At 36.4% G+C, this 25,885-nt stretch overlaps 2 protein-coding genes across 3 annotated transcripts; one reads left to right on the forward strand and one right to left on the reverse strand.

Annotated features, from left to right (window-relative positions):
* Positions 1-852: 852 nt before the first annotated feature.
* Positions 853-5,108, reverse strand: LOC121733498. Its single transcript, XM_042123754.1, has 3 exons — positions 4,680-5,108; positions 3,945-4,534; positions 853-1,090 (listed from the first exon to the last, which is right to left on the reverse strand). Exons 1-3 carry the CDS (start codon positions 4,737-4,739, stop codon positions 1,021-1,023), a joined length of 720 nt encoding a protein of 239 aa, XP_041979688.1. The 5' UTR covers positions 4,740-5,108; the 3' UTR covers positions 853-1,020.
* On the forward strand, positions 4,708-25,864 carry LOC121733499. 2 transcript variants are annotated; one of them, XM_042123756.1, is made up of 4 exons: positions 4,708-4,801; positions 24,384-24,566; positions 25,379-25,567; positions 25,723-25,864. In XM_042123756.1, the coding sequence occupies exons 2-4, from the start codon at positions 24,384-24,386 to the stop codon at positions 25,849-25,851; spliced, it is 501 nt and encodes a 166-aa protein (XP_041979690.1). In that variant the 5' UTR covers positions 4,708-4,801; the 3' UTR covers positions 25,852-25,864. The 2 variants fall into 2 exon arrangements, with proteins under 2 accessions (XP_041979690.1, XP_041979689.1); XM_042123755.1 differs by lacking the exon at positions 4,708-4,801 and adding an exon at positions 19,653-19,836.
* Positions 25,865-25,885: the final 21 nt, after the last annotated feature.

The raw sequence follows: 25,885 nt of genomic DNA on the forward strand, positions 1-25,885 counted from the left end.
TGCACCGAGATTATTCAAAAACAAAATCAATTTTTTTTTGTTGTGAAGATCATTTTGATGTAAGTATTCATAATAATATTGTTATTAATTATTATTTATCTAAGTGTATAAATCGAATAAGTATAGTTCAGTAATTAATTTTTTTTTAGAGTAACTGAGTAAGCTTTACTCCGAACTCGGTGTTCTGGACACACACGTCCTTTTAAAACACAAATACCATTCTTACGATTAAGTTGAACATAACCTATAGCTTTATCACCGTAACTCTCACGTGATGCTCTACAATTAATGAAATAATTATTAATTATATTTAATAGAGAATAAATACTTATTTTCATTTAGAATAGTATTTTTTAACAGACTTACCTTGATGCCTTAGCACCTCGAACTTCAGCAGAATTAAACCGAACGTCATTTTAAAAAAAATTAGTGATCATAAATATATCAACATCAGGAATATTATTCGATTTTGCTTTTATAAATCCTTTATCACACATAGTTAGTCGAAATAAACTTTTCAAATCGTTTTTCACTAATAAATTTGAGATATTTTTATCAAGTCAAAGATAATAGCCATAAACACTGTACTATCATGAAATTGCTTTAACATTATGACGTCACAAGTATGGCGACCAATCATGGCGCGTTTACAGTCACGTGATTTTTATTTGAATTTTATCAATTTTTAATTGTTTATAATTAATTAAAAAAAATTTTTTTCAAGTTTTTTGCATTAAAAATCAATATAATTAATAATAAAGTTTTAAAATAGGTACATAAAAAAAATCAATACTTTTTTTTTTTCAAAATCCCAATTAGAGCGTATCTCCTCAGTCTTAAATTAAAGTCGATTGATAGTAACTACGTTGTATTTTTTATAAATCTGTAGTTTAACCTAGTTTAATTTTAACTATAAAGATGTACCAACTACAATTTTCTCCATCTTTTATCACAACAATAAAGTATTTGCTGGCGAGTGATGTCCCGAGTCCAGTCCGTGGTGGTGGTGACCGCTACTCGCTACACGAGCACGAGGCGGCCCTGCTTGTACACCGCGCGAAGCGGCGCCCGCTCCTCCCCTCGACGCACGCTGCGACACACAAACCTCATAGTAATATTAGGGAAATAATAAAACGAGCGAATAAAAAATTACTTTGCGACTGATGATGAACATACTGTTTTAATAACATGAGCGGTATTAATTTGACTAAGCGATAAATAAACTAAACTAACGACTGTTGATTTATAATAAAATCCAGAACGAGCTTACAAAATGTGGATTGCGATTAATCTATTTCAGGTATTAAAATTCTATCCGAGCGACTGTATTACTAAGTGAGCGACTGGAAATACATAGCGGGCAACTTCAACATTAAATATAGATTAAATTTTTCTAAGTGAGGTTATTTATTACGAGCTACTAAAAGTTCATTTTGAGCAAACTTTTGTGAGCCGCTTTATCTATACTAATATTATAAAGCGGAAGAGTTTGTTTGTTTGTTTGTTTGAACGCGCTAATCTCAGGAACTACTGGTCTGATTTGAAAAATTCTTTCAGTGTTAGATAGCCCATTTATTGAGGAAGGCTATAGGCTATATTTTATCACGCCAATATTAATAGGAGCTAAGAAATAGAGAAAAGAGTGGAAAAACGAGGAAAATTATTTGAAAAATTATTTGAACGCGCTAATCTCAGGAACTACTGGTCTGATTTGAAAAATTATTTCAATGATAGATAGCTTATTTGCGTATTAGCGTGGCAAATAATAGCAAGTGAAACTGGAAGAGTCACCAGTCACAACTCAGATTTTAAATTAAATATAGATAACAAAAATATAACTTCCGACAGTGATGTTGCGACTGCTTTTGAGAAATTTTTCGCTGACATTCCAGTTTCAATTACAAGTAACCTAAAGGACTCTCCTGATGATGCTATATTGTTACTTAAAGAAAATGTAAATAAATGTGATATCGACTTCAGATTTAAAGAAGTAGGTCCTGAAGACATTATAAAAACTTTCAATTTACTAAATATTAAGAACACTACTGACTTGTGGGGCCTATCAATGAAAGTTATTAAATCTATAATCGATGTTATCGCGCCCTACTTAGCGACTATATTTAATGATTGTATAAAAAGTGGCGTATTTCCTGATCTAATGAAACACAGTAAAGTTTTACCTCTTTTTAAATCTGGTAGTAAGTTGGACCCGTCTAATTTCCGACCTATATCTATTTTACCGACATTGAGTAAAATTTATGAAAAGATAATACTGAATCAATTACTAACGCACTTTAATATAAATAATATTTTACATAACAAACAATTTGGATTTACAAAGGGACGGTCTACTACAAACGCAGGCGTTGAATTGATCAGTAGTATTTTTAATACCTGGGAGACGTCGCAGGATGCTCTAGGAGTTTTTTGCGATCTCTCAAAGGCCTTAGATTGTGTGCAACACAAAACATTGGTCAGGAAACTCTGTCACTATGGCATAAAAGGCACAGCACTCGCCCTCCTAAAATCGTACTTGTGAAATAGAACTCAGAGGGTTGAGATAAATGGTAAAAAATCTGCTGGTGCAGAAATTGAAATGGGGGTCCCACAGGGGTCTATATTAGGACCCTTCCTGTTTCTTATTTATATAAATGACTTGCCATTCTTAATTAAAGATAAACATGGGATAGTATTATTTGCTGATGATACATCTCTTACATTCAATATCAAACGGCTTAATGCGTGTTATGACGAAGTAAATAATGCTCTCTCAAAGATTGTACATTGGTTTAGCGTTAATAATCTTTTACTTAATAGTAAAAAAACGAAATATATTAAATTCAAATTGCCCAATGTAAGGCAAACGGAAACCAATGTGCTTTTAAATGGTGATGTTATGGAGCTAGTGGATACAGCTGTATTTTAAGGTATTATACTAGACTCCAAACTTCAGTGGGGCCCTCATATTGCTGGGTTGGCTGACAGACTCAGTTCAGCAGCATATGCAGTAAGTAAGATTAGACAATTTTCAGATGAAACAACAGCACGTCTAGTGTATTTTAGTTACTTTCATAGTATTATGTCCTACGGCATTTTGCTGTGGGGCAATGCTGCAGATATAAATACAATTTTTGTGCTGCAGAAGCGAGCTGTGCGGGCAATCTACAAGTTGGCCCGTAATACTTCACTTAGAGAAAAATTTAAGGAAACTGGAATCTTAACTGTTGCTTCTCAATATGTCCTATCAAATGTATTATGTTATAAAGAATATATTATATCAATTCACGAAAAAATGTGATACCCATGGGAGAAATACTCGTAATAAACATAAGCTTGAAATTCCGGTGACTAGACTTACTAAAGTCAAAAATTCTTTTAGAGGTCAATGTATACGCCTTTATAATAAGATCCCAGAAATCGTTCAAAATCTCTCAATTAATAGATTTAAAAAAGTTGTTAAAGAACGTTTGTGTACCAAAGCGTACTATAAAGTTACTGATTTCATGAATGATAGTACACCATGGGAATAAGGTCGCCCCCTGCAGAGCTGTTTCTATATAATATTATGTATAATATTGTACACTCGTTGTATTTTATTTAGTCACACTGTTATTTTATAATATATTTTTTGTAATTTTCATTCATTCATAATATTATGTAGTGAATACATACGAGTACCAGTCGGTAGTCACTGAGGTAAGTGAGTTAAGAAGCGTACAGCCCATAAAGTTAATATACCTTTATTAACTTTACGGTACAGCCTATTCACGTCAATCACGTGTGTCAGGTTGGTGAGTTTGTGCGCTCATATTTGAAACTGGATTATCGTTTAACCGGGAGTCGGGAGTCGAGACATAATAACAGTATAATTATGTTCCGGTTGCCTTGCGGGAGCACACACATTAGCTACTTCCTTAAAAATAATAAAGAAAAGCTTCACGGACCTGAGCGGGGTGGTGGTGGTGTCGGTGTCGGGGTCGCGCGTCTTCGACCAGCGGCGGGCGCGACGCCCCGGCGAGCAGACCACCGCCAGCGCCAGCGCCGCCGCCAGCAGCTGCAGCAGTACCACCGCGGCCGCCGCGCCGCCCCCCGCGAACGCGTTCCGCGGCGCGTCCTCCTCCGCCTCGCGCAGGATGTCGCGCAGCCGCTCCGGCAGCGGGTGGAAGTAGGCGAGGTGCTGCAGCAGTGGCGCCAGGTACTCGCTCGTCCGCAGCGCGTGCGCCAGTTCCGCCGCCTGCGCCGACCCGAGCCACTCGCGCACGCGCCCCGCCACCCACAGCGTCGCGCCCACCTCGCCCGCCACCAGCAGCAGGCTCCCGGCCGCGTACGTCGCCAAAAGCGCGCGCCGCGCCGGCGGCCGGCAGCGCAGCGCCAGCAGCGCCGCGTGCGCCAGCAGCACCAGCAGCGCGGCCGCGGCCGGCAGCAGCGCGCACACCACGCGGTACTCGCGCGGGAACACCTCGCGCAGCGCCACGTACAGCGTTGGGTCCCACTTCAGCCGCGCCGCCGTCGCCAGCGCCGCCCCCGCGAACACCTGCCCGGTAAGTTCACGTTATTGAATCGCTGAGTCCCGCTGGTTTACGTTTTTCAGTATGCATGAATAAAAAAAAAAAGTTTAATTTAAATAAACGTGGTGATTTTTGTATTACAGCGTGAGGCGCATAAAGTTTAGTGTGTACCATGAGCAGCAGGTTGACGGACAGCAGCAGCGTGGGCAGCGCGCGCACGCAGCGGCCCATGGCGTGGCGCTGCGGTTTAGCGGCCCCGGGATCCGCGCACCATCGGCACCACACACTGGATTGTGAGTACCGCTCCTAGTCTTATCTATCTATGTGCCGAATTCTGGTAACCCCTTACTATCACAACTAGACCATAAAACTTTTACCCAGTGAGCCCCTACAAACATAAACCCTCGACACCACAATACCAGAACAACGCTACGTCACCACATCGAGATTGCGAGTTTCGCTTATCACACAACTATAACAAACACTATCGTTGTAACTGGACTTATAACTGGAGAGTTACGGGTCAGGTACTAAATCCACAGGGAGGTTAGTCACGGGAATGGTTCCTATACTACTCGTTACAGAACAACAATACAGCACTGACACATAAACAGTGCAGTGGTGTATCTTATCACTTATCACTTATCAGCCGTTATCTCCGCGTACACAACGGTGAGGCGGCCTATCGGTATTGCACTGATATGGTACGTGACTCATGGTTATTTGGCACAAGGTGGTCAAGACCGACTATATATTCAGAACCACTCACCACCAACTAAAGTTTTCGATATTATATTTGCACGACATATCCGACAAAATACTAAATAGTTCATTTCACATCCATCTTATCGTGTGTTTAACCCATAAAGTTAATATACCTAGCGGAATAGAGAAACAAAGGCCTGAGCAAGAGAGATGTCACTATCAGTAACACTGCATGGTAAAAAGAGACGTGTGATACATGACAGCAGTACTATTTTTTTGACGTCCAGTCGGCACGTGCCGCACGTTGACAATTTAATCTCATAGAAATCATGTTCAATCGTGCTTGTGTAATGCCGGCACTCGACATAGGCGAACGCGTCTGCCGACGCGTTGGCAGACGCGTCGGCCCAATGTGTAGAACGGGCGTTCGCGCGTCTGCCGTAGGTATTTAGACGTTAGCCGACGCGTCTTCGAGCTTGCCGCGCGGTGTCGGAGATGTCGGCAAAGATCAAAGGACATTTGTCGCAAGCTTCGCGCTCCATCCACACATAGGCCGCGCGATCAGTTCGCCCGGAGCGGCGATGAAGAGTGCACGTTTCCTTCTTATGGCGAATTAACATCTAACTTGACGAAATAGCGAATAATATGAGTATCGAGAAAATATTTCAATTTTTTGAGCTCTATTATAGTAAAAACTGCCTGTAGAACCAAAACATCATATCAAGAGTGATAAAAAAATAAGGTTCTTGGACATACTATTTTTCTCACGATGTTTTTTAGGGTTCCGTACCCAAAGGGTAAAAACTGATCTCTGACTGACTGACCTCTGCGATATTTCTCGACATGAGCAAAGCGTTTGACCTTGTCGATCATGCTCTCTTATTGCATAAATTAGAAAAATATGGCATAAGAGGTATTGCTAAAAATCGGATAAAATCCTATTTGTCTGACAGATACCAATGTGTTGAAATAAGTAGAATAATTAATGAAATTAAAGTTACCACTCGATCTAAGTTGCGAAAAAATGTATTTGGTGTCCCTCAAGGGAGTCCCATCGGGCCTTTCCTATTTCTACTAAGTATATACAAACGACTTACCAAATATAACAAAATATCTAACAATACTATTTGCAGATGACACCACAATCATTGTAAAATGCAAGGACAAGAATTCTTTTGAAGCGGAACTATATTCTACATTATTAAAAATAATTAACTGGCTTAAAAATAATAATTTAAAATTAAATATAACTAAAACTCAACTTATGCAATTTCAAAATTACAATAGTAAAAAAAAAAAAAACAAATTTGAATATACAATATGATAATAAAAACATTTTAGAAGTCAACTCTGTAAAATTTCTGGGTTTCATGCTCGACAAGAACTGTAACTGGAAGGTCCACATCGAACATGTGTGTAATAGACTTGATCGATTTGTTTATGCGTAGATTGCGACAAACAGCAGGTATTGAGGCAGCCCTAACCGCTTACCATGGCTACGTATCCTCGGTCCTTTCGTATGGCTTGTTGTTGTGGGGTAATTCAGTGGATATCGAAAAAGCATTCCGTGTTAAAAAAAAATGTGTCCGAGCTATTTGTGGCTCCTGGTATTTGGAAAGTTGCAGACCACTTTTTAAGAAGCTGCGCTTATTACCGCTAGCCTGTATGTATTTTCGAGAGCTTTGTATGTTCGTTAGGTTGCATCCGGAATACTTTGAACTCAGTTCAGATGAAGGTCGGAAAAATGAGAGATATAAGTTCAAACCTTATCGTCCTCGGTGTAATTTGAATGTATACAGAGATAACGCATACATACAGGCTATACACATATTTAATAATATACCCAAATAACTTAAGGAACTACCCTCGAACAATAAATTTAAAAAGGAATTGACATCTTGGCTTATGGAAAATTGTTTTTATGACTTAAAAGAATTCATGGTACATAGTAAAAAATGGTACTAAACTTGTTTATATAATTTATTATGATAGAATAATTCATAAACTTACGACAGTATATTATAAGTTTAAGGAATAATTATACTAGGCTTAATTTTTTTTTTGACACAATTTTTTTTTAATATGTTTTGACGTAATTTTAATTTTAAACTATTGACTATGAATTATGTTTGACATTAGTTATTATTTATGATGTGCATTTTGACTTAAGAAATTTTATATAATTAGTATTATGCCCAAGTGTCTGCGCAATACACAAGAGCACTATTCTTTACTCTCATAACCCAATGGAGCGCTGGCGAGAGATCAGGTGCAGGACCGACTTTTACACGCGCACACACGTGGGCACTATAAAATTACTTCTGCGTAACTGGCCTGGTTTCATTGAAACCAGAGTGCTCTTGTGTATTGCGCACACACGTGGGCACTATAAAATTACTCCTGCGTAACTGGCCTGGTTTCATTGAAACCAGAGTGCTCTTGTGTATTGTGCACACACCTGGGCACTATAAAACTACTCCTGCGTAACGTGCTCTTGTGTATTGCGCACACACTTGGGACTATAAAAATTACCCCTGCGTAACTGGCCTAGTTTCATTGAAACCAGAGTGCTCTTGTGTATTGCGCACACACTTTTTTTTTTAAATGAAATAAGAGGGCAAACGAGCAGACGGGTCACCTGATGGAAAGCAACTTCCGTCGCCCATGGACACTCGTAGCAACAGACTAGCTGCAGGTGCGTTGCCGGCCTTTTAAGAGGGTATAGAGTAATTAATTATAGGGGAGGGTAGGGATGGGAAGGGAAGGGAATAGGGGAGGGTAAGGAAGGGAATAGGGTAGAAGATTGGGCCTCCGGTAAACTCACTCACTCGGCGAAACACAGCGTAAGCGCTGTTTTACGCTGGTTTTCTGTGAGAACATGGTATTTCTCCGGTCGAGCCGGCCCATTCGTGCCGAAGCATGACTCTCCCACGTATAAACTTGGGCGCTATAAAATTACTCCTGCGGAACACGGCCTCGTTTCAGAACGCGTCGTGGCCGTTTTCATTAGGGCCACAACACGAATTCGCGTCGTGGCTGTTTTTAAATGCTCAGAACGCGTTTTACTCGATTACCACAACGCGTTGTGGTCGAATACCACGTCAGCCACGACACGAATTTCGCTTTGTGGTATTTCTGTGATTACCAGAACGCGTCGTGGCCGTTTCACTATTACCACAACGCGTTGTGAGCCATTTTTTCGCTCACTGAGCGTTTTCGGTCTTTGAGCGTAACATACAGGGTGTCAAAAGACCGCTTCCGATAACTTCGTGGGGTTATTATAGGGCATGAGATATATCCATTGGTGCAAGAAATTTTCATGTAATCGCCAGTTTTTAAAATAGTCAAAATTTTCAACACGCAATGTATAATGCGTGCAGTTAATGCGCGATAATATCGCCCGCCGCCGATGAATGAAACCCCGGGCCGAGCCGGCCCCCCCGCGCCGCCCGCGCCGAATACCGCGCGCGCGGCTCTGCGCTAGTCATGAGTTAAGACAAAACAGCTGATCGTGGTGTGCCCTATACCCTAGCCCGTAGGTAGTGAATAAACCACCAATATTGTAATGATTATTAAATTACAATAGTTTACACGATTTAACAAAATGTTACAATTTATTAATTACCGTTTCTCAGGTTTTTACTCAAAAATACTCAGTTTTTACTTCCGGCCAAAAAGGAAAAGAAATCATAATTCACATCCGATCATCATCCGATTTACACATCTGTAAAAATACATACACAGTTACCTACTGCACCTATCAATACCTATCAATGGAAAACATACGTGATAACATGTTCACAGACCTGTGATCAGCTGTCTGCTTTTATGAAATGCAGTTCGAACTGTGCTCCATGATCCATCTAACTCGATGTAGATTGCAGAGTTATTCAACACTTAACAAAAGTAATTACAGGAGACATTCCAATTCTTTAAACACTTTTTATTGCACTGTTTAAACCGCACTATCGTCTATCGACGACGATGTTCACCTGTTCCTTAAAGCATCGCACATTCATCGGACGTATCTTGTCACGGCCCGTTATTAATTACAAACATTAAAAAAAATAGTTAACAATACACAAAACAAGCAATAATATGACAACATCTAAACGTAAAATTACAAAACTTAAACAAAAACGTCACAGTACCTACACCAGCACGGCGCGTGTCAGACAGCCGACTGAACAAAATTGAAGAAAAAACTTTGTAAAATAATAGGGATGTATCCCTGTGCAATGTGAATATTTTGAGTAATCGATAATTTTTTTATCGATAAATCGTATTAATTGTTTTACATACGAGTACGTATTGATTACTGTAAAACTAAAAATAAACAAATACCTACTCAATATTAAGAAAAGCGACAATAATTAAAAGTTATTTAATTAATTAGGTATTAAAGTATTTTAGACGCGCATAACGCGTACCACGGTATAACAATCACTTTATCACGGTAATGTAGGTATCGAATTTAAAAAAATGAGATGAGATCTACTAAATAATAGTTATAATTTTTATTATTTAATGGTAATTTAAATATCGACTAAATAGTATTGAATTTATAGGGTACAACACTTAGATTGTCCTTGAAATGGATTAGCGACACGTGCGTCGGGCACCTGCACAGCGGCGCGCTTTGTCGGCGCCGCGATCAAAGCAAGCCGCCGGTCGGTGTCCTTTGACTACTTCCGAAAGTCGATACACGACGAACATTATTTCAAAAATTAAAATAGATTTTTTAATTTAGTAGCCATTTGAGCATTGAGGTAATAGGTTGTTAGAGTTGTTAGGAGGTAAGTTTGATTTTTTAACAATTACTTCAAGTATCAAAACGTGGTAGTATTGTGTAAAGTGTTAATAATTGATTATTATTTCAGTTGTAATAAAATACTTTGTGGTGTGATACATTTCGTTAACGAGAAGTTTTTTTGACGTTCTTGGTGGTGACTGGTCTTATTGCTTGGTGTTAAGGACTATTTTCAAAATGCATAAAGAAGTAAGAACACTTGAACTCAACATTTTTCACGTAAGTTAATTGCCAGTTTTATGTATGAGGTTTTTTCGTGTATCATCTGTTATTTCGATTGATAAGTGACGATTGCGGATAAACAGTTCATCCGCATAGGTTTCGTTACTTACGATGAACTTTTTAACTAGTCTAATAATCTTAGAAGTTTGCCATACTGTCGTAAGTTGTTACACATGCACAGACAGTTACTTACAGTTTTCTACATGAGCTACCATTAAACTCTTAACACTGCAAGTAGCTTAGATGAGAGGTCAGAGGTCAGAGTTCTAAGTTCCACGTCATGGTGACCTTCATGGGTTTGAAATTGAAAAGACATACATTAGGGTTTCTGTGTGTTCTGTCGTAAGTCGTAACTCGTAGTGTATCGTCATTCGTCGCATACGACCTTTCGACTTAGCGTGCGTAAGGCGGAGCTAACAGCTGATTAACGCGGTCAACGTTCTCGGGTATGTACTCGGAACACGAGAACGTTGACCGCGCGCTGGCAAATGCTTATTGGGGTAAAAATAATAAAATTTAAAAAAATATTTTAAAATATTTTTCTATGTGGTTTATTATCATGTTTAAAGGGTTTTAATTATAAAAAAATAAAGAATAAAAAATTAAAAAAAAAAAAAAAATTAAAAAAAAATACATATTCGTAATCAGAAAATGTAGTATAATCATACCCCAAAGTTATCGGAAGTGGTCTTATTACACCCTGTATTATATACCATTATTGTCTCGCTATTTAAATAATGTATTGGTTGTTAATTTCATATTGATAGATATTATTAATTAGAGGACTTAATTTTGCATTGCACACCATTTTAATATGGTAGAATGAAATATTCAATTGTATAATATATAGAATTAAGACCAACCTGTACTTAATTCTGGCAATAAATGAATTATGAATTATGACTCCGGATGCGGAGCGACGCCCCTGTACATATCCCGCCTGCACTGGTCCATGGAGGTCGAAGACGTCGTGGACTACATCAGTAAGAAGACATTTTTTTTTTTATCTTCTCCCGACCTATGAAGCGGAGGAATTCTGGCCGACTGATGTGGTTTACCGAAGGTTCCGGGGGAGACTCCGGAATGAAGCGCGCCTCACGTCGCCGTTAATTCGTGATAATGTGTAGTTGTTAAGTTTATATAATTTTTATGTATGTAAGCCATTAAGGTATATATTGTATGGGCCTACGTAGCCTGATTTAAATAAATAAATAAATAAAATAAAATAAAAAACGGGACCCTATTACTAAGACTTCAATGTCTGTCTGCATTTATGTGTGTCCGTCTGCCTATCTGTCCATCTGTCTGTCCGTCTGTCTGTCTCCAGGCTGTATTTCAAGAACCGCTATAGCTAGATTTCTGAAATTTTCACAGATTGTGTATATCTGTTGTCGCTGTAACAAATACTTACTAAAAACAAAATAAATTAAATATTTAATAAATAATAAATATATATTAATCATGAATCATGATAAATATAATAATAAGTAATATTTTTATATATATACTTAATAAATAATAACAAAATAATTAAGCATATTATTTTAATATTATGAAATATGTAAAAGTGAGTTTATTTCTTTGTTTGTTACGTTTTCTCGCCTTTTACTTATTAATTTCGAGAATAGCCTTTAAAAACTTTTTCTTGTCCACATTTACAAAGTAATTATAAGCTGTGAATAAATATACAGCTGCAGCTGTTAGCGACTCAGCATCCATTTTGAATCCGTCCGCACATTAGCGCGATCCAAAGCATACTGAACGACCTTCCTATGTGTGGATTACTCACAAACTCACAAACGCCGTTGCAAGCGCACTGCCAACGCGTCTGCCGACGCGTCGGCCAACGCGTTCGTCTATACTCTATATGGTGAGGCGGCATTACGTACACACACAGACTACTAAGGGATACTACGTATCGTACACATATTTTTACACACAGATGAAACTAATTTCGGTTTCGTTTGACAGCTCGAGGCTGTTGCTCTATTCCGCTACGTACCTATATCAACTTTATGGTTTAACCAGATTTTAGCAACAATCGTTGTTATTATTATCATCCCTGAAAGAGAGTCAAGGGCATGTATGCAATATGCATATCTATAATTACTTAAGCAGTAAACAGGAAAAATATTTTTAGCCTGGGAAAATTAAGGAATTCATCAAATAATTCGTGTAGTTTTGAAAGTTGGTACAGTTGTTCCTAAGGGTGTCCAGATGCATATACTAAAATTCCCCGAGGGTGGGGGAGGGGGCAAAGGTCTCTTTTTCAAGGTTTTTGCTTGTGACTCGAAAATTATTTATAATATCTCTTTAGTGACTTCTACGTTAATTTCCTACATTAAATTTCCTATAAATTACGTCCAAATATTTTTACAGTACGATCAAATTACTGAAATACAAAGTATTAAAAGGGTACGCTCGCACTGTTTTTCCATACAAACGTATTTCTCAATTTACTCCCTGGACAATGCGTTTAGACTTTTTTGTAGTTTTATCTAAATTTACTAATAAATTTAAAAAAATGACCCTTAAAATCGCAAAAAATAAATAAACGTAGAGGTAAGTATAGACTCACTCTTCCTGAAAATATTCTATTCTAATTAGCCGTTTGTGTCCCACTGCTGGGCAAAGGCCTCCCCTCTTTCCTTCCACACGTCACTATAGGGACCGTGCAGAGCGATGACACTGCCACTAGTGACGAGTAGCCGAAACTTTTACGAAAAAATTAATTGACAAGCTCAAGTCAAGCTACGGAAAATTAAAGGATTTCTTGAGAAATTTGAATATTTTCAAGCATTGTTGTATTCCCGGATGTTCTAATACATACAAGAAAAATAAAGGCAAATCGAACGATCTAAAATTTTACTATTTTTCTGCCAAAAGTATTCACATGCCATGGCTTATTGAAAAACGAAAGAAATGGATAAAAGCCGGTAAAACATACGTAAGTACTTAAAAAGTTCCATTAGTTTTATTTGTATACTCGTAAAAATGTATTTTGACTCATTATCTCTCTTATCAATTTCTCCTTTGTATATACAGGGCATAACCGGTCTAGAGCCATATGAGGACCTTTACAATTAATGCAAGCATAATCACTAGTATCACAATTATCATGATCTTGTCCGCATTTTGGGCATCGTATTTTTTGTGTTGGACAAAAACTTTTTATATGACCAAATTTCCAGCAACCAGAGCATTGAGTGACTGGAAATTTATATAGCTCCACTTTAAAACGACAGCCATAGCCGGATATATACGGTGGAAGTGTTGTACCTTTGAATGCAATACGTACTACTTCACTGGGTACCCACTTACCCTCCGACGAGAATCTATTCAATCTTTTAACATTTATTATTTCTATGTCGCTCTGAAAAATACTCATTAGATCTGTTTCAGTTAATTCCAAATCAACATTTTTAACTACACCATAAGTCGCATTCAATTGGTCTGTGCGTTGACATCTATAATGTAATTCCTTAAATTTCTGACACTCAATCATTAGATCGGCATCTTGTAAATTTTGAACCAAAAATGTATTTTAAATTGGCTTTTATATGTACTTAATCTTAATAATATTTTTAATATTCTGCGATTTAAGTAACTTCGCCATGTAGCTATCATTTTAGGAAGTACCGTTTTCGATGTTAAACTGACTTCGTAATATTCCGTCCCCTGTGCGTTTCGATATAATAAACGGGACTCATTGTTATCATCGCTATTACGAATCGAGCTGCTGCGAATCAGTCTCTTCGGTCTTCTAGACACAGTAATAAATCCATCGTCATCTTCAATACTGTCATCACTACATTTCTCTCTCAACCTTTTCTCCCCCTTCCTCTGTTCTCCAACTTCAATAGTCGCAATCGTACTCATTTCTATAATATTACTATCCTGCTCACCGCTGTTTATCTCCAACATTATTTCACTAATCTCCTCCGAATTACTCGAACAAACACTTAAAGATTTGCCTAAACTATCCATCGTCACATTTTGATTATAATTAGACAAAAAACAAAAGTTCGTATACACGACTTAATAATCACTAAGACACTAGCGCGCACCTCAATGATCGAAGAGTAACTGTGAAAAAATTTTGTTATGGAATATGCTATCGAATGCTTTGTTAAAATCAATAAAGGCTAAATATAAGGGTACATTAAATTCATTAGACTTTTCTATGACCTGAAAATATTAAAAAATAAATAAAATTAGATAAATTCTATTCTGAAGGAGGAATCACCCACTACGTTACGCCGATTTACTGTATCTGTCTCTAGATACAGTAAATCGAGGTAACGTATTCCCGTGATTCCTCCTTCAAAGTTGATCCCATCTAAATTTATTATTTTTAAATATCTTCAGTAATAATGAGTTCACTGGATCGTTGTGGTTGTCACAGTTATAGAAAGGACCACAAAGAAAGATTTTATAGGCCATTTTATCATTTTTGAAGTTGGTTAAATATTATGCTAGTTATTTTTAATTTACTTTTCTTCAAGCTGAGATTATTGTAATTCTTTTGTTTCATCGTGGCTAGCGCTCTGCGCTTAATATTATTATCTGCTTTTATTTACACGGTTATTAGGTTTTTAAATAGGATTCGTTGGTATTGTGCATGTACAAACAACTTAAAAATACATTGATAAATTTAATATAATAATAATAATAATAATATAATATCTATGGACGCTTCACACCACGTCAGTCTGGCCACGTGCTAAGTAAGTACCTAAAGGACTTGTGTTACAGGTACCAGACAACGGAAATATATTTAATACTTTTATACTATACATATATTTAAGATTTTTATTATATCATACACATATTTAATACACATCCAGACCCGGGAACATTGAAAACTTTTTGTTCCGTCGGCGGGATTCGAACCCGCGACCCCCGGCTTGAGCTACCAACGCGCTCACCACTGAGCCACAGAGGTCGTCAATTATTAAATTATTAGATAAACATGACCCGTAGTCAACAAGGAACCCTTATAGTTTCGGTCTGTCCGTCCGTCTGCCTGTCCGTCTGTCTGTCCACGGTTTTGCTCAGAGACTATAGGACCTACAAAGCTGTAAATGTAATTTGCCATGAATGCACATATTAATGATGCCGACAAAATGGTAAGTACATGAAATCTTAAAAAAAAATATTTTAATGGTACTAACCTTCCCTACACATCAAGCGGGGATGAATTTTTTTTTGCGTCCACCCCATCGTGTGGGTGTCGTTGGATAGGTTTTTTAAAAATATTATGAGCCTTTATAGATCATTTTCATAGTCGGGTGTCTTCAATACGTGATCTGGGAGTGACCCTGATTCCAAGCTGAATTTTAATGAGCACATCGATGGGATCGTAGCTAAAGCTTACAAACAACTGGGAACAGCGTATAACCTTTTAAACGCGTAGAAACATTTAAGCTGCTGTATAATTGCTTATGCTCGAAGTGTTCTTGAGTTCGCGAGTGTTGTTTGGAATCCGAATGGCGGTTATGCTTTTAACATCAAACGTCTTGAAAGGGTTCAACTGAAATTTTTGAAAACACTAGATTTTAGGTCTGTCTCACGGTCTACTGACCATCTTGAGAGTGCAGCAAGACATAATATTCAAAGATTAGACTTAAGGCGTAAATATCTAGAATGTGTGTTTCTTTTCAAAATTCTGCATAATTCCATTAATTCCTCAAATCTCTTAAGCAAAATATTATTTTTTAAAAGTTCCACGACCACCTTCACGTAGTATGGACACGTTTTATGTCCCGCCATATCATACAAACTACGCGAGAAACCTTCTTCAGGCGATCATGTTCCTGCTACAATAATGATCTGAATTCTGTCGATATTTTTTCAAAAAATTTAAGACAATACAAAAGAGAATTAAATGAGTAAATATTTGGTTCATAAAATACTTATTAGTAAGTTTATTTATGTATTGCATTTGTGTGTAGGTTAAAGGATACTTTATAATATGTATTAAGTATGTAAAGTAGTAATGTTATATTAGTTGTATTTTTTTTAAATGATAATATTTTGTATTGATGTTATGGTACTTTTGGTCTGGTTGTAGTTAAAATGTTTATAAATATTTGTTAAAGACTGTTTGTTACCTAAATAAATAAATTTTCCGATTTAGTGATCCGTTTGTGAAATATTAAGTTTTAAAGTGGAAAAAATCTTAGTCCAGTGTGCCCCCTTCTACCAGGTATTAACGGTTGCTTCTGGAAATGTGAAAAAATTGGCTTATTCCACTTTTCCCCGTTGACAATCCCCGTTAACGAAAATTTTTCTTGTAATGGGGATTTATGAACTAAAAAAGTTCATTAATCCCCATTACTTTAAAAATAAAATACTAATGTAAGAATCAGGTACATTTTATTTATTATTGGATAAGAACTCACTTATTGGTTATTTTTATAATCAAATTAAATTAAATTTAAGCCTGATTACAATACTTAAAAAAAAACTTTTATATTACTTTGACTATTTTTAAAACATTCAGAACTCCTTTAAACTTGAGCAACCGGTTCATCACCAGATAGATAATACATAATATGTATTATCTATCGTGATGAACCGGTTGCTCAATCTACAATATACAGCGGAACATGCTTGACTCGCGAACTACACTAATCGGCAACGTCGCACGCGCTCGAGATTCAAAACAAATCCAAATGTACTAAACGGGTAGTACAAGTACATGATTGGTCAACTCATCTTTTGTTTGACGGTTCGTTGGGCGGGATAGGGTCCGTAGTTCAATAATGCAGTCCTTATTTTTAATTAATAATTGAAACAAACTGTGATTTTGTTAGGTGCATTTCTATTAAACTGTGATTGTAGGTATTAAGAAATGTAAAGTCTGTGATTACTTGACTATCTATGTAAGATTTGTACACTATATTGTGTACCTAACCTTTCAATTATGTGTATCTGGCCTTATAAGCATGACGTTTCACGTTGGTCGCAAAAATGACAATGACAGGACGCTGAAGAACGGAGCCTGCTCGTTAAGTCATAATATATTTTATGTCCATTCTCTAAAAATATTGTATAATCATAGTGATTACGTGCATTAATAAATAAAATTAATAAATATTGTAACGCACACAAGGATACATTCTAGAGGAAGTAACAAACACTTGATTGTCGATTTTTCTTTTATAGGTTAGTCAATGCACATGTTAAGTATTATTTTACTGTATGTTTTACTTTTTGTTATAGGTTATAACATTAAATATTTCTTTTATAGATAAATCAAAACTGGCTTTATTACTTCAAAGTCCTACATCATCTAACATATTACATCTATATTTTATTTTAAAGTAAGTACTTATGTTTTCTTATTATGTAATAGCTGTATCATTTTATTGAAGAAACGTAGCTAATAGTTAAAAATCTGATTTTATTATAAATGGTGATGAACCGGTTGCTCAGGCTTAGAGGAGCTCTGAATGTTTTAAAAATAGTCAGGGTAATATAAAAGTTGATAGCAACGTTTGTGACTCTGATTTCTGTATTTTGTAAATTAAGTATTTTTTTAAGTATTGTAATCGGGCTTAAATTTAATTTAATTTGATTATAAAAATAACCAATAAGTGAGTTCTTATCCAATAATAAATAAAAGGTACCTGATTCTTACATTAGTATTTTATTTTTAAAGTAATGGGGATTAATAAACTTTTTTAGTTCACAAATCCCCATTACAAGCAAAAATTGTCGTCAACGGGGATTAGTGAACAAAAAGCTCACTAATCCCAATTGACGGGGATTCTCAATGGGGAAAAGTGGAATAAGCCAAAAAATTCACGGGAGTAGGAAATATGCTGAATTTAAATGGAAAACTATCACGGCTAAGAAGACTTCATAAGTTTTTGAGTTATAGTCGATAAACTAAAAAATGTATTCGGCGAAGTATAAAGGAACTTCATTCAAATTCCTTTTAACGTAACTGAGATGATGCTGTTAGTAGTGTAAAACACGTAACATAAATGTACATTCATTGACCATACAAAAATTACCAAAAACTAGCGCTACTACGGAACTCTATATTGCGCGTGGCCCGACACGCACTTGGCCAGTTTATTTTTATTTTAGCTACATTACTTACGTTTTATTTCTCTCTCCAGAAAATACAATTTTTGCAGTCACTAGTTAGGGAGATCGCAGACGGCACACTTTTTGGGAGATCGCACATACAGTCTAGTCGGCATGGCGCGGCCATGCAGACTGTATGTGCGCCGCGCCGCAGACTCGATCACACAAAAGTGTGCCGTCTGCGATCTCCCTTAGTGTCATAAATTCATAACCAATAAGTCCAATAACCCATTACCCGCATCGCTGCTAATCACTGCCGGCAACATTAATACACGGTATTATTATTTTTAACAAAAAATTAAAACCGACTTCCAAGTAAAAACAATAACATAACCTACTTATTATTAAATGGACTAAAAAGAATTAAATAATTCTTACTCTTTATTAGTGCCTCTTTCAGAATTTGCCTAAACCTCAACTATTTCTGTATAAAATCGTCATTATTTTGAAGTCGGTAACTGGGTACCAGCTCAGAATCGTGATTCGTGTATTCCATGACAAAATATTTTTAATTTTAGGACTGGTACCGACTTCAACATTATGAAGATTTTATACAGAAATAGTTGAGGTTTAGGCAAATTCTGAAAGAGGCACTACTAATTAGTAAGAATTATGTAACAAAATGTTAGTGTAAACACCGTTATCCTTGACACCATCAAATAAGCCCGTCAAAATGAACAACTTTTTCTATAAGAACAATGCTGGGAACTTAAAAAAAAATCCGTCTTCATACCCATACAAGTTGCCGATCCGGGCATCCGTATCACTTCCTCAACAACCCTAGTTCAGATAGGTGACCGGAGCGGCGCAGTGATAACGATTGCGTACTTTACCGTAGTACAGCACCGCGTAGGTCACATGTGACCTCAAGGGTATTTTTTATTATATCTGGAACCCTGCACCCCATCGAACCCTAAATGATGTCATACTTTAAGTCTTGACACACATCATCTATTTCGACCAAAAAGTTTTTTTGTAATTTTCCTTGTTTGTAGTTTATACTATCGGCAGAGAACGTGTTAAAATTGATTATTAACTATAGACAAGTGCTGCTACCTGTAGTTCCTGCCTGGTCTCTGCACATAATACTTAATATATCATTTACATAATAATTTAATAAACCGACTATGTAACATTATCTTTTTGTTTGTTTCAAGTACTTAATTATTATAGTTGCAAATAAATAAAGCTCTACTCATATTGTCATACTATATTTCGGGAGATGACTTACAAGACTGTTTGGCGGTCTACAATTTATTTTTAGAGCTATCAGTTTTAAAATATGGAAATTGCAATTACAGAGAACAATGCTCCTCGGTTTTCCACTATCAAAATGCAATTTGAAGGGGAAATAGCCACAAACAGCAGCTCGTAGACGTCTTAATTTAAAGTTGGCCATCGAGACGATCGGTCTCGACAATAGTCATGGAGATGAAGACGAACATGGGCGCGCTGACGAAGCTGCTGCTGGGTATCAATATCTTCGTCGCGGTATGCTGTCATTATATTATATCTATGTAGCCCCTTTAGGTAAGGGTTAAGGCATAGATAAAGTATGTCTATAGTACCTCAATGGGTAAAGGTAGCTTCTCTTTCAGCTTTCTTGTGAGGGTTGTTACAGGATATCATGGTTTAAAAATATGGAACTATACACATTTAAGTTCGCTTGCATCATCCTTAAGGAGCCTTTACTATGATCGAGTGAAACCAGTTACCAGACTGACCCAGACCGGCGCGGCGCGACCGAAACGTGACGCGTACGGCGTAGCATCTATACAGTGTGTAACAAAAATAAGTGATACTACTTTAGGGTGTGTACGTGTTCCTTGTAGAGAGTTCACTGTGAAAGTAGCAGCTCTGAAAAACGAAAAATTTTTTTCACTTTTGTATGGGCAAGGGCCCGAGCGTCATGAGTTTCCCCATACAAAAGTGAAAAAAAATTTTGGTCTTTCAGCGCTGCTACTTTCACAGTGAACTCTCTACAAGGAACACGTACACACCCTAAAGTATTATCACTTATTTTTGTTAAATCCTGTATATTAATACGTGAGGGAAAAACTTTGTAACCCTTTTTACCAAAAATGGGGAAACGTAGGTGCATGAAATTTCGCACAGTTATAGTTTATATGGTGAAGGAGTGTATCGAGCTAATATACATAATTTAAAAATTATGCTTTTATCATAGGTACTTATATATTTTTAACAAATAAAACGTTACACACACTATGACCCTGCTACTAGGAAAAATGACAGATTTTTAGTGACCATAAACTTATAATGCATAGACCAACAAAGAGTGCGAGAGAGAAGAAAATCCTTTATGGAATTATAACAAGATGAAAAGAGAGAGGCAGTCTAATGAAAATTGTAACAACTTTTATTTGACAGGTCGTCAAAAGTCGTCAATCGTTTTTATGCCCTTTCGGTATTTGCAATTTATTATTTAAATCGTATGTTATTTTCAACAAATACTATTATACATAACAATAATAACTTGTGCTGTGAGTGATTGCAGTGTAAATCATAGGAATAATCCTGTAAAATATACATTTCACCCGTAATTAATGTGCAATGTGCGGCTTAGGGGATTAATAGTTATGAGTTGCTATGTATTCCTCTATTCCAAAAACAAAATTAAGAACCCCTCAACTCTACAAAATTACCATTGTTCTACACAATTTCCTATTTTTGAAATTCTTTTGTCATACTACATATACGAGTAGTATTTATTTATTATTATACTGTAACATACTTTATAAACAAAATAATATTCTTGCGCTACTTATACCAAAACTTTTTCCATACAAAAATTCATCGTCAACACCCTATTTAAAATTTCTAAGTTTTTCTTTATGAAAGCACAAAAACATCACCAAAGTCACATTTTATTTTAGAATATTATTCCAATTATTATTATTTTCTATAAATTATTTTTTCTTTTGACATTATTTTTTTTAAACTTTTAAATTAACTTATCTTCCAATTCCTTAAAATTTTACAAGTTGCTAAGTTGCAGAATAATACCATTATTTATTTATTTTTACTCTTAAAACATTAAATAAATGACCTAAAGATATTCTCCGAAATCTCCGAAAGTAATTCTCCGAAAATCTTTTCCAAAAATAATAAATTATAATATAATTAGGATAATTTGATAATAACTGATATGACCATTAAAACAAAATTTACATACACACAAAAAAATACTAGTGAATGTCTTAAATATCAACTTCAACTACCTATTTGAAAATTCGAATGCCATGCAATGTCAGTTATTGTAAAACATTATCAAAATTCGCACAAACTTATTTATTTCTTATAGCAATCTGACTTTCCACTAATTAATTAACTGTTAATTTCCTACTTTACTTACTTTTATCGAATTCTTTATTTCTAAAAATATATTGACTTTTATTCAAAATTACATGAAATTAAATTGCCATCATAATAATACATTATTGAACTGAACAAGCATTTGTTACTTTACTCAAATTCTATTATTATTTAAACGGAACTTTCTATGATATTTTATATCAAAATAAAATTAAAATTTAGACATGAATTGTAACATAATTACTTACTAATTTTATACATACCTCTGCAGTTACAAATAAGACATATAATTTATTTTTATATTTAAATTTAGACAAAACAACTTCAATCGCATTTTTCTATCCTCATCTCTCTGATCTCCTGGCTGCATCCACTTCCGACACGAGCATCTCCCGGCCGCCTGCTCTACATCCCTCTCATCCGACTCCAACATCTCCCGGCTGCCAGCAAATTCCACTCATCTGACACCATCATCTCCCGGCTGCCTGCTTTACATTTCCACTCCAAAGTTTTGAATTTTTCTTCCACAGATTTTTTTTATCAATGGTAAAATATTATTCTTGCAACTTTTTTTTCGTTTACTTATTTTTCACCAAATGTCATTTTTTATTTAGTATTTTTATCACTTTTTAGCAGATTTGTATTTATATTATTAAACTATTTTTTAATGAATCTATATTATAATATGTACTAATAAGTGCCTATCTACCAATAATAAACATCACACCGGCCGGTAATTGATTTTGTCTCAAATTCAGTTCATATTCACTTAAAACTAACAAAGTTCACTTTTAATTTATTTTAATAGTTCATTGTCTTTAGTAATATGTAATATTTTGCACACACTGTTTGTTTATTAATATTTTATTTAATTTAATTTTCTTCCTGTACCCGGTGCGCAGCGCTGCCGCGAGGCAGCACTGGCAGGGTCGCCATGCAATGTGCGGTTTAGGGGAGACTGATTGAAAGAGATGTTTTAGTCGCGACTGATCTTTATTAACTAACTTAATAATTAATTAACCTAACTTATATAGGAGGGAGGTGTGACATACACTACAAATCTTCATGTCCTAATTGCTACGATGTGTTTATTTTTGCTCTATTCTGTCTTTAGCTCTCTATTTCAAATAAAATATTGTGAATCCTCCCTTTTACTTTCATATTTTGCGTAACTAAAGTTACTATTGTTCTTATATTACACAAATTTTGAAGAAAAATTTTTCATTAAATTTTTTTACATATACGCTAGTGCTTGAATCAAATTTATCGATATGCTTATCGATATTTTACAATAACATAAAACTAAAATAAAAATCATTTACCTTTATATTTATCACCTTAAAAAGGACATATTATCTTATTTTAACGATTATATTTTTTAAGTAATAATTATCTTTTGACATACCTAGTATAAAATCAAGGTTTCACAGATCAGTCACTTGAATCTAATACATTGAATGCAGCTTTAAATAATATAATAGAAAGTAGTTCTCTGACAGAATAGGTATAAGTGCAACTTATATTATACCTAATAGGACTGGTACCGACTTCAAAATTATGAAGATTGAGAACAGAAATACTGAATACAGAATATGGATTATTTAATACTTTTTAGTTCATTTAAGTATAATATTACTTTTGTCTTTACCTTCAAATCGGTTCACAAATGGCGGAGTAATCGTTGAACATACATAAAAAATATTATATCCACAGCCGAACGTCTAACCTCCTCCTTAAAGTCGGTTAAAATGATTGTAATAAAAAGTATTAGGGAGTGCCTCCGCTGCCAGCGCCGGTTGCCAAAATGGCTGCCGGCGCCGTTTTCCGAACTCCGAAGTTTGCCGAAGTCACGCGATGTTTGCCGAATAGGCTGCCGGCGCCTATTCGGCAAACATCGCTTGTCAAACAGAATAATGATCAAAAACATCAGACTTGAGCTAAATGACTATGAAAAGTACAAATAATAAGGTCATAATAATTGTAAGGATGCATAATTATTTGAATCCTTCGATCGGGGATTCTCGGAAATGCTATTTTATTCTATTGTTGTCGCGATCACCGGTGCTCGTATGGGGCTTGAATCTTGGATGGGTTAATGGTGGTGATGATGGTAGGTGACTATACTATCGATAGTAAAATATACATCACTAGCACACGCACACATTGACAGATCAAAAATGTGCAATCATTTTCGGGTTGTCAGGTGGTCTATCTATACCTATTGTGTCTCTTGGTGTCTATACGATAGTATATTATGTTTATGGCCTATACATACGAATTATACTCTTTTATATATGGTTGTAGTCTGTTGACAACAAGTTGACAAATTGAAAATGGATTATTGTTTTTTTATTTAATTTTAGATACTATTAGACAATGCTTAAACGGCCAGTCTGAGATCAGCTGAGTCCCAGAGACAAGAATTGAAAAAAACTATGATGAAGTCAATATTTCTTACAAAATATAGGTAGCAGTCCTAATGTCGTTGCAAGTAAGGTCGAATTTCGACCATTGGGCGATCTCTAGTATTTTCTAAATTTGTATGGATTTGACAGATTTTCAAGACGTCTCGCACTCACGAAATCTGTCAATTCAGTACAAATTTGCGGTCTGAATTGACCACTGACCTCCATTATACAAGTAATGGAGGTCAGTGGAATTGACCCTCAGTGTGAATTTTTATGGTGTGTTGTGTTGTGGTGTAGATGTCTAGTGGCGGCGCGCTGGGTGCGGCGGCGCTGGTATGGCTGAACCCGGGCGTGCGGGCGCTGCTGCCGCCGGCCGCCGCCGCCGCGACGCCGCTGCTGCTGCCGGCGCTGGCGTCTGTCGCGCTCGCCCTCGCGCTGCTGCTCGTCGTCGCGCGACACACCCCGAATGTACTCTACTCTGTGAGTTACTCTTTGAAGTCCTTTTGTCTAACTCGACTTAACTTTATTCTTGGAGTTTTTTCCGGTTAACACTAACGTCTAACGGGCCGAAAACCCCAAGAAAGTGGAAACCCCCAAAGTCGCGTTAAAACTCGTGCAATCTGGGAGTTGACAACTTTTTAAAAATAGTTTTAAGCGCTTCAGTTGTTTACAATAATATCTATAAATTAATATTTTATTCATTATTATGCCCTAGAATGAGTAAAAAAATATTTTAAATACTAAATTCAAAATGTCACAAAAACGCGGCATTATGGTCACGTGATGTGTGACGTCATCGTTCATGAAACAAAACAAGCGTAGACAGAGCAAAAGTGAGTTAAAGTGTTTAACCTAACAACTGTCAATTTTGTTTGACACTGAACGATGACGTCACTGCTTCAGATTAGCGTTTCCAATCTCGTGACTTACAGTTTATAAATCCATTTTTTTTTCAATGTAAAATTTAATAAATCATTCAATCAATAATTATTTTTTCGTTATTTGTATTGTTTTAGAGTTTTTATCAATAAATCTATAAAATTTAATAATTATTTTAAAATTGTAAACATACTGTCAACTCCCGGATACTATTATCGCCACATTTTTGTAGGTATAAGTAAAAAAAAAAAAAATTTGTTCGTCTCGCTAAAATTCGGGAACGGCCGGACTGATTGGGCTAATTTTAGTCGTAGATGTTATAACCGGTAGTAGACATTAGAATTTAGAACGGAAGTGGTACGAAGTTAATCGGATCATCTAGTAAATAATAATAATATTATTATGTCGTGCAGTACGCGGTGCTGTCGTTTTCTGTGGCGTGCGGCGCGGCGGGCGCGGGCGGCTGGCTGGCGCTCGTGCTGGCGCGCGCAGCGCTCGACAACAAGTGGCGTGTGGCCGCGTCCGGCGCCCGCGTCATCGCCAGCACCCTCACCGGCGGACTCATCGGCCCCGGCCACACCGCCACCACCTACGTCGCCTACGTGAGTTTCCCCAATTGTGACTTACGACTTACTAAAAAAAAAATTAGCTCTGTCGGCTTTCGGAGCACCTTCGAAATGAAAATCACTCTTATTACCGACAGTACCGAGTGTGTTATGATCAAAAAGGTGAAAGGCTGTAAATGTGTTGTTTTCAGTCGCTGAACATTATTGTGGGGGCGGCGTGGGCGGCGCTGACCGGCCTTGCGCAGGTGGCGGCCGCCGCGCTCGCCGCCGTCGCCGCGCGCCGAGCCGCCCGCAAAGTCGACGTTCCGCAATCGATATAAGAGATGAGAAGTACATTTTTGTGTTTCATTTTAA

Source organism: Aricia agestis, chromosome 14 (genome assembly GCF_905147365.1).
Source record: "Aricia agestis chromosome 14, ilAriAges1.1, whole genome shotgun sequence".
In the NCBI taxonomy this organism is placed as follows: Eukaryota; Metazoa; Arthropoda; class Insecta; order Lepidoptera; family Lycaenidae; genus Aricia; species Aricia agestis.